General features: G+C 43.3%; 1 protein-coding gene across 1 annotated transcript in view; it reads left to right on the forward strand.

Annotated features, from left to right (window-relative positions):
• The window catches only part of zgc:163022 (putative ferric-chelate reductase 1), a 33398-nt gene extending 23237 nt beyond the window's left edge, over window positions 1–10161 (forward strand). The window contains exons 12-15 of the mRNA XM_067989668.1: window positions 15–73; window positions 645–782; window positions 897–922; window positions 8849–10161. Coding sequence (XP_067845769.1) covers window positions 15–73; window positions 645–782; window positions 897–922; window positions 8849–8938 — 313 coding nt within the window. The 3' untranslated portion in view covers window positions 8939–10161. The remainder of the gene's footprint in view (window positions 1–14; window positions 74–644; window positions 783–896; window positions 923–8848) is intronic.
• Window positions 10162–10471: the final 310 nt, after the last annotated feature.

Consider the following 10471-nt stretch of genomic DNA (forward strand, 5'->3'; position numbering starts at 1 on the left):
TTTTTTTAAAACAGACGACACCTTTTTAACTGGTTTCATACCTTCATGGCTTTAGTGATCAAGTGTCTTGCAGGTATGTGATTGTTTAACATGTAAAATATGGGAAGTGGTAAATAAATTTTAATAAAATGTGTAATATGATCAGTCTCTGTCTGTGTGCTGCCTCATACTGTTGACTTTGTTTATCAAATCTTAGTATTTATTCATAACCTAGACATTGAAGTTATGTTGTGTGAATATTTATTTTAAATGGATTAATGCCTTCATTAATAAAACAGACATAGGAGATACTTGGTGATACATTATGCGTTTGCACGCTAATATTCACAATGTAATTTCAAGGCTCTGGTGATTTGGTGTAAGAATGGGAAAGTTTTGTTCCTAATCAGCTGCAATAACTTCAGTGGGCGATGGAGAACAGACCTGGATGGCCACTTGAACTGGGTTTCTGCTGGAGTTACGGCAGCTGATTGGGAGAACGCTGAAAGAAATTCCCGATATTAATTTTAAAATGTATTTTTTTCGGTTCAAAATTAATTCGCAAGTTAAAACACAAGCAGAATTTACCAAAATTCGAGCAATATCTTACTGAAAAATACCAACCACCTTGAAACGTCCTCACATTATCACTTTCTCCCTTCTAGTGGCAACCCTATTTCTAGGGTTTCAACTAATAAACGTTGCACCAAATCGATGGCCTGTGAAGGTAATGGGAGGATTTGTTGCATGGGAAGCCCTTGCCAACATCATGCTTTTTGTGTATTGGTATTCTAAAGAAATGGGTAAGGAACAGTTTGGCATTGATTTTTCAAACTGACTAAAGAAATTTCACATCATACATAAAGTATACGGTGTACATGATGGAAACTAACCATGCCCTTGACATTTCTTTTCAGCTTTGTACAGCACCCTGAAAAAAAAGGTATTGTATTTTATTTGACTAATTATTTCCTGCCTATAAACGGTATATGTTATTGGTGGTGGTTAAAATGCAAAGAAACCTGATAATCCCAGGATAACAATCAGCTTAAGAGTGTGCAAGCTATTAGGTTTTAGGAGACAGTAACTTACTTGTTCAAATGAAACCTCTCTGGTGAAGGTCCTAAAGCAAATTGAGGGCTGGGTTATATCCAAGCAACTCTCATTCTCCATTTGTGCCTCTTATGCCCTGCTATTCACTTGCACTCCCAGCTTAACTTAGTAGGTGAACTCTTGTTTATCAGAACAGCCAGTCTTGCAACATATATATCTGTCTTTGCCATAAACCCATCTGGTTCACTAATCTCCTTTAGGGAAGGAAACCTGCTGTCCTTGCCCGGTCTGGCCTATGTGACTCCAGACCCACAGCAATGTGAGTGATTCTTAGTTGCCCTCTGAATTGGCCTAGCAAGCCACTCAGTTATACAATCTTGCTTTTTAAAAAAAGTCATAAGAATAAAACCGGACGGACCACCCGGCATCGGACCATTATGCACGGGACATGACAAAGGCAAACCAAGCCCAGTCGACCCTGCAAAGTCCTCCTCACTAACATCTGGGGACTTATGCCAAAATTGGGAGAGCTGTCCCACAGGCTAGTCAAGCAACAGCCTGACATAGCCATACTCACAGAATCATATCTTTCAGCCAACGTCTCAGACTCTTCCATCACCATCCCTGGGTATGTCCTGTCCCACCGGCAGGACAGACCGACCAGAGGTGGCGGTACAGTGATATACAGTCAGGAGGGAGTGGCCCTGGGAGTCCTCAACATTGACTCTGGACCCCATGAAATCTCATGGTATCAGGTCAAACATGGGCAAGGCAACCTCCTGCTGATTACCACCTACCGTCCTCCCTCAGCTGATGAATCAGTCCTCCTCCATGTTGAGCACCACTTGGAGGAAGCACTGAGGGTAGCAAGGGCACAGAATGTACTCTGGGTGGGGGACTTCAATGTCCATCACCAGGAGTGGCTCGGTAGCACCACTACTGACCAAGCTGGCCGAGCCCTGAAGGACATAGCTGCCAGACTGGGCCTGCGGCAGGTGGTGAGCGAACCAACACGAGGGGAAAAACCTACTTTACCTCATCCTCACCAATCTACCTGTCGCAAATGCATCTGTCCATGACAGTATTGGTAGGAGTGACCACCACACAGTCCTCGTGGAGACCAAGTCCCGTCTTTGCACTGAGGACACCATCCAACGTGTTGTGTGGCACTACCACCTTACTAAATGGGATAGATTCAGAACAGATCTAGCAGCTCAAAACTGGGCATCCATGAGGCACTGTGGGCCATCAGCAGCAGCAGAATTGTATTCCAGCACAATCTGTAACCTCATGGCCTGGCATATTCCTCACTCTACCATTACCAACAAGCCAGGGGATCAACCCTGGTTCAATGAAGAGTGTAGAAGAGTATGCCGGGAGCAGCACCAGGCGTACCTAAAAATGAGGTGCCAACCTGGTGAAGCTACAACTCAGGAGTACATGCATGCTAAACAGCAGAAGCAACATGCTATAGACAGAGCTAAGCGATTCTACAACCAACAGATCAGATCAAAGCTCTGCAGTCCTGCCACATCCAGTCGTGAATGGTGGTGGACAATTAAACAACTAATGGGACGAGGAGGCTCTGTAAACATCCCAATCCTCAATGATGGCGGAGTCCAGCACGTGAGTGCAAAAGACAAGGCTGAAGCGTTTGCAACATCTTCAGCCAGAAGTGCCGAGTGGATGATCCATCTCGGCCTCCTCCCGTTATCCCCACCATCACCAAAGCCAGTCTTCAGCCAATTCGATTCACTCCACGTGACATCAAGAAATGACTGAGTGCACTGGATACAGCAAAGGCTATGGGCTGCGACAACATCCCGGCTGTCGTACTTAAGACTTGTGCCCCAGAACTAGCCGCGCCTCTAGCCAAGCTGTTCCAGTACAGCTACAACACTGGCATCCACCCGACAATGTCGAAAATTGCCCAGGTATGTCCTGTCCACAAAAAGCAGGACAAGTCCAATCCGGCCAAGTACCGCCCCATCAGTCTACTCTCAATCATCAGCAAAGTGATGGAAGGGGTCGTCGACAGTGCTATCAAGCGGCACTTACTCACTGATAACCTGCTCATCAATGCTCAGTTTGGGTTCCACCAGGACCACTCGGCTCCAGACCTCATTACAGCCTTGGTCCAAACATGGACAAAAGAGCTGAATTCCAGAGGTGAGAGTGACTGCCCTTGACATCAAGGCAGCATTTGACCGAGTGTGGCACCAAGGAGCCCTAGTAAAATTGAAGTCAATGGGAATCGGGGGGGAAACTCTCCAGTGGCTGGAGTCATACCTAGCACAAAGGAAGATGGTAGTTGTTGTTGGAGGCGAATCATCTCAGCCCCAGGACATTACAGGAGTTCCTCAGGGCAGTGTCCTAGGCCCAACCATCTTCAGCTGCTTCAACAATGACCTTCCCTCCATCATAAGGTCAGAAATGGGGATGTTCGCTGATGATTACACAGTGTTCAGTTCCATTCGCAACCCCTCAAATAATGAAGCAGTCCGAGCCCGCATGCAGCAAGACCTGGACAACATCCAGGCTTGGGCTGGTAAGTGGCAAGTAACATTCGTGCCAGGCAATGACCGTTTCCAACAAGAGAGAGTCTAACCACCTCCCCTTGATATTCAACCATCGCCGAATCAGCCACCATCAATATCCTGGGGTTCACCATTGACCAGAAACTTAACTGGACCAGCCATATAAATACTGTGGCTACAAGAGCAGGTCAGAGGCTGGGTGTTCTGTGGCAAGTGACTCACCTCCTGACTCCCCAAGCCTTTCCACCATCTACAAGGCACAAGTCAGGAGTGTGATGGAATACTCTCCACTTGCCTGGATGAGTGTAGCTCCAACAATACTCAAGAAGCTTGACACCATCCAAGACAAAGCAGCCCGCTTGATTGGTACCCCATCCACCACCCTAAACATTCACTCCCTTCACCACCAGCGCACAGTGGCTGCAGCTTGTACCATCCATAGGATGCACTGCAGCAACTCGCCAAGGCTTCTTCGACAGCATCTCCCAAACCTGTGACCTCTGCCAACTAGAAGGACAAGAGCAGCAGGCACATGGGAACACCACCTGCACGTTCCCCTCCAAGTCTCACACCATCCTAACTTGGAAATATATCGCCGTTCCTTCATTGTCACTGGGTCAAAATCCTGGAACTCCCTACCTAACAGCCTTCACATGGACTGCAGCGGTTCAAGAAGGCAGCTCACCACCACTTTCTCAAGGGCAATTAGGGATGGGCAATAAATGCCGGCCTCGCCAGCGAAACCCACATCCCATGAACGAATTTTTTTTTTAAAAAGGAATCTGGTAGTATCAGTTATAAATTCAGATCTGCCATAGATACCTTCTCTGGTCAGTGACATCAGTCACTCCCTTAAGCAGTTTGAGCATGTTTCTTTTATGGTAGTTGATTCGCACTGAAACTAAGATCCCGTCTGCCCTGACATCTCATCCGAATGACAGCACCTCCGACATTGCAGCATTCCCTCAGTACTGCACTGGAGTGTTGACCTGGATTTTGTGCTAAAGTCTCTGGAGTGGGACCTGAACCCACAACCTTCTAACTCAGAGGCGAGCGTGCTACCAACTGAGCCATGGCTGACCGTGCATTAAACTTCAGGCTTCTTGTGATCCAAACTGCAGTTATCCAAAATATTCATCATTTGTATAGTGGAGGCTTGTGCCAAAAAAATAGGGGATTTCCTTATTTTCTTGTAATGAATTTGCAGGCTATTGTGGATATGTATTATTCTTGCTAAATTTGATTGCATGTTTCACTGGCATAGTTTACACCCTCCCCCAATTCATGCTGACGTAGGGATTAAAAAGAGATGGGACATCTATGACCATATGGAAATAGCAGGCAGGGATAGATCAGCTGGTTAATCAAGCCTGTCCCATTTAGTCATGTTGTACTGAGCCTCATGATCCACAATGCTCCCCATCCACCACCAGCCATGTAATCTCCTGGGAGAGGCAAAACCCTAGATAATAAAAGCCATAGGCCAATTTAAGAACCTAAGAAATGGGATCAGGAGTAGGCCATCAGGCCCCTTGAGCCTGATCAATTCAATAAGATCATGGCTGATCATCTACCTCAACTCCTTGATTCCCTTAGCATCAAAATCTATCGATCTCAGTCTTGAATATACTCAACGACTGAGCATCCACAGCTCTCTGGGGTAGAGAATTCCAAAGATTGATAACCCTCCGAGTGAAGAAATTTTTCCTCATCTCGGTCCTAAATGGCTGACCCCTTATCTTGAGAATATGACCCCTAGTTCTAGACCCTTCAGCCAGGAGAAGCAGTCTCTCAGGATCTGTCCTGTCAAGCCCTCCAAGAATTTTATTTGTTTCAATGAGATCACATCTCATTCTTCTAAACTCCAGGCCCGTTCTACTCAATCTCTCCTCAAAGGACAACCCTCTCATCCCAGGAATCAATTTAGTGTACTGCTTCTAAGGCAAATATATCCATCCTTAGCTAAGGAGATCAAAACTGTACACAGTATTCTGTGTAGTCTCACCAGAGCCCTATATAGTTGTAGTAAGACCTCCTTACTCATACACTCCAACAACCTCCAACCATTTAGGCAAAAATCAATTCTGGGAAATTGCTCTCCAACCCCTGAAGATGATAACTAGTTTCAGGAGACCATAGTGTCATGTGGACAACAAATGTTATCTTGTACATTGGACAGCAATATTTCTTTGGGTACAAAGTCTTCATATGCTGATCAGTAATGATTGAAAGCAACACCATAGTATAGGAAATTCTCATCTGTATTGAAATAAAACTTATCCTAAGGTATTTGAGCATTCCAAGATATTGATTTTGTTGTAGGAGCAAAGAGCAAATCAAATCTAACATTTCAAGGTTCCTTATTCCAACATCAGCCAAGTTGGAAGGAGTATTGGCACCATTAGCAGATGGATGCTGTTTTTTTTTTTCCCTTTTCAGTTTTCTCTCATTGCTGCCCCTCCTTCTGAAGGTGTTGCTGGAGTATACTCCCACGGGTGCCTGGAACAGGAGTAGGCCATTCAGCCCCTCGTCCTGCTCTGTCATTTGATAAGATCATGGCTGATCTGTGATCTAACTCCATATACCTGCCTTTGGCCCATATCCCTTAATACCTTTGGTTGCCAAAAAGCTATATCTCCCATTTAAATTTAGCAATTGAGCTAGTATCAATTGCCGTTTGCAGAAGAGAGTTCCAAACTTCTACCACCCTTTGTGTGTAGAAATGTTTTCTAATCTCACTGCTGAAAGGTCTGGCTCTAATTTTTAGACTGTGCCCCCTACTCCTAGAATCCCCAACCAGCGGAAATAGTTTCTCTCTCTCCATCCTCTGGTACCATGCCCAAGTCACCATTCTTTGTGTATTTTTGTGTTTACTAAGCTGAGGGACATTAGAAAGAAAAGAAAAATGAAGAACTAACATCGTGCTTCTCACCTCCCCAGGATTTCACAGGCAATGAATTACTTTTGAAATGCAGTCAATTTCATTACCCTGGAAAATGCGACAGGCAATTTGTGCACAAGAAGGTCCCACAAACAGCAATGCGATAATGACTACTTGTTTTGATAGTATTGGTTGAGGGATAAAAAGGGAGAAAATAGAATATGAAAGTAAACTAGCAAGAAATATAAAAACAGATTGCAAGAGCTTCTACAAGTATGTAAAAAGGAAGAGTAGCAAAAGTAAATATTGGTCCCCTAGAGGCTGAGACAGGAGAAATGGGGAATCAGGAAATGGCAGATGAGTTAAACAAATATTTTGTATCTGTCTTCACAGTAGAAGGCACAAAAAACATACCAAAAATAGTGGGGAACCAAGGGGCTAATGAGTGAAGAACTTGAAGTAATTATCAGTGGAGAAAAAGTGCTGGAGAAACTAATGGGACTAAAAGCCAATAAATCCCCTGGACCTGATTGCCTACATCTGAAGGTTCTAAAAGAGGTGGTTGCAGAGATAGTGGATGCATTGGTTTTGATCTTCCAAAATTCCCTAGATTCTAGAACGGTCCCAGCAGATTGGAAAGTAGCAAATGTAACCCTGCTATTGAAGAAAAGAGGGAGAGAAAACAGGGAACTAAGGTCAGTTAGCCTGACATCAGTTGTCTGGAAAATGCTGGAACCCATTATTAAGGAAGTGGTAACAGGGCACTTAGAACATCATATGATTGGGCAGAGTCAACATGGTTTTATGAAAGGGAGCTAGTGTTTGACAAATTTATTAGCTTTTTTGAGATATAACTAGCAGAGTAGATAAAGGAGAACCTTTGGATGTTGTATATTTGGATTTTCAAAAGGCATTCGATAAAGTGCCACATAAAAGGTTGTTATGCAAGATAAGGGCTCATGGGGTTGGGGTAATATATTAGCATGGATAGAAGATTGGTTAAAGGACAAAAAAGAGTAGGGATAAACAGGTCATTTTCAGGTTGGCAGGCTGTAACTAGTGGGGGGGAATCAGTGCTTGGGCCTCAGCTATTTTCAATCTATATTAATGACTTGGATGAGGGGACTGAGTGTAATGTATCCAAGTTTGCTGACAATGCAAAGCTAGGTGGGAAAGTAAACTGAGGAGGACAGAGTCTGCAAAGGGATATAGACAGGTTAAGTGAGTGGGCAAGAAGGTGGTAGATGGTGTATAATGTGGGGAAATGTGAAGTTATTCACTTTGGTAGGAAGAATAGAAAAACAGAATATTTTTTAAATGATGTGAAACTATTAAATGTTGGTGTCCAGAGAGACTTAGGTTTCCTGGTACAAGAAACATACAAAGTTAGCATGCAAGTACAGCAAGCAATTAGGAAAGCAAATGGCATATTGGCCAGGTACTCACCTGGAGTACGACATAGTTTTGGTCTCCTTATCTAAAGAAGGATATACTTGCCTTAGAGGCGGTGTAATGAAGGTTCACTAGATTGATTCCTGGGAAAAAGAGGGTTATCCCTTGAGAAGTTGTGTAGAATGGGCCTATGCACTTTGGTGTCTAGAAGAATGAGAGGTGATCTCATTGAAACATAAGATTCTGAGGGGGCTTGACAGGGTAGATGCTGAGATTGTTTCCCCTGGCCAGAGAATCTAGAACTAGAGGGCATAGTCACAGGATAAGGGGTCAGCCATTTAAGACTGAGATGAGGAGGAATTTCTTCAAGCAGAGGGTTGTGAATCTTTGGAATTCTCCACCCCAGAGGGCTGTGGATGCTCAGTCGTTGAATATATTCAAGGCTGAGATAGATAGATAGATTATTGGACTCTAGGGGAAATCAATGGATATGGGGATTGGGCAGGAAAGTGGAGATGAAGTAGAAGATTAGCCATGATCTGATTTGAATGGTTGAGCCGGCTCGAGGGCCGGTGACACCTGATTGGTGTCCAGGAGAACTTTTGACCATGAGCCAGCATCATGGAGGAACCTGTTCTCGCACATTGTCTGAGAGGAGTTGTTGGGTAGTGGTCAGGAGTGGGAACCTTGTCAGTTTTCTTTTCTCTAACCCAGAGGTGGTGAGGCTACTCTAGTGACACCTACCACTAGCTCAGCTGAGATCAACAAACTCCACGTTGACTGAGGTTTGAACCTGGGACTTTCCTGGCTGTTTGGCTTCAATTATTAACCACCTTAACCAGCTGAGCAATTGGAGGAGCTGATGAGATGTAACATTAATGTGAGTTATTAAGCCATGGCTTTATCTGGGAATAGAGATTCTTAATGCACTAATTAATTGCTAATATATTAATGGGTGAACCAGCTACAGGTTTGATTTAGTGATGATTTTGCCTTTCTTTTACAGGTGGAGCCTGAAATGCTCATACTGATTGTGTACCTGTGTGGCAACTTGGCATTTCTGATAGCACTCCTCGTGGGGATTGGACAGACTTAAAATGTTACTTGCAATAGAGGCCGTCATGGATATACATCAACCATCAGCTCAACATTGCAACAGAATAAGGCCCCAACTGCACATCTCCCATCGCACAGACCTGAGCTGTATATGGAAGCAGATTCTTATTTGCACAATGAATACTATTTATGGTTCCAGAAAGATAATTATCCTGCCAAAATCATTCTAGTTTGCAGAGGAATTATGTGCAATGGTGTCTTTTTTTAAAATGGAGGAAACATTTTTAAATCACTAAGTGTGGCCACAAGTACATAAATCCCCCATATGCTATTATTTTTCACTCACATTAAGGTGAATTACAAAGAATTATAAGTAACTTTAATTTTTAAATTTTCTCTATCTGATTCAATCATTTCCTACAGATAGTGTGGTGTTGACATCAGGGGAATTGGTGGAAGAGTTACTGAGATGGACACTGCAGGCAAGTTTAAATTGCATAAACAGAGATTGCCTGTTGGGAGAAAAAGCCTGTGTATCTCTTGTAGTTGATATTGTCCCTTCACACCAACTCCTGCAGGTCACTGTCCTTGGTGATTTTAACACGCTCCATGTTTACAGTAGATAAAAGAATGTTAAAGTAAATTATGACTGTTAAACATTTTGAATTTAAAAAAATGACACTAAAGGTGTGATTTCATTTTTTCCTTCTTTATATCACCAATTTTCCTTCCCCCTCTCCTGAATCAATTGCTGGGATATCATTCCATGGGGCAGTTACCCTCCTGAGTCGAGCCCAACTGGCCATTATAGATGTGTGAGCCTTGACCATGATTATTGTAAGGTTCTTTGACTACAGGAGGCATCACAGCTAAGCCCCCCTCTTGTCCCACCTGATGTCCGCACACACTTTCAGTAGTGGCGACCTTCCACCTTTTGAGGAACGTGCTTCTTTGACCTGATTATGACTTAGCATAAACAGAAGGTACACTGTGACTCACATTCAACACTTTAATGACCATACAATAAAAATGAAGAGTGCCAAAGCTTGAGACCATCAGCAGTACTTGAATAGCATCATACATATTGTTCAAAAAGCAAATACCAATGACATTGAGGAACTGTTGAGTTGCATTGCTTGTTTTCCACTTTTTTAAAAAAAAATTGTTGGTGGTAAACTTCTAGATCTTAACTGATCAGCAGAATACTTTGTCATTCTTCCTTTCTTTGTGTATATCATGTATATTAAATCTAAACTTTGATAAAGCAGATTATTCTCTCAAGCAGCATGACTCGTGATTTTCATTTTTAATAAATTTAAAGTGCTTTTAAAAAATATTCTCCTGAAATAACACATTTCTACAGCTGTCCTCATGTACACAGGATGTCTTGAAACATTTTACAAGGTGGAGGAAAGATGATGGATGCCAAGTAGAAGGGTAAAAGGGAAAGTAAGAGGAGGATGGGAGCAGAGGGTATAATACAAGAGAAGGGTTTTGAGTAGATTTTTGAAAATGGAATGAGATGGCAAGGTGGAGAGATCGAGTGGTGGCTGTTCCAGGGGGCAAGTTGAAA

The sequence above is a fragment of the Heptranchias perlo genome, chromosome 9 (assembly GCF_035084215.1).
Source record: "Heptranchias perlo isolate sHepPer1 chromosome 9, sHepPer1.hap1, whole genome shotgun sequence".
NCBI classification, from domain to species: domain Eukaryota; kingdom Metazoa; phylum Chordata; class Chondrichthyes; order Hexanchiformes; family Hexanchidae; genus Heptranchias; species Heptranchias perlo.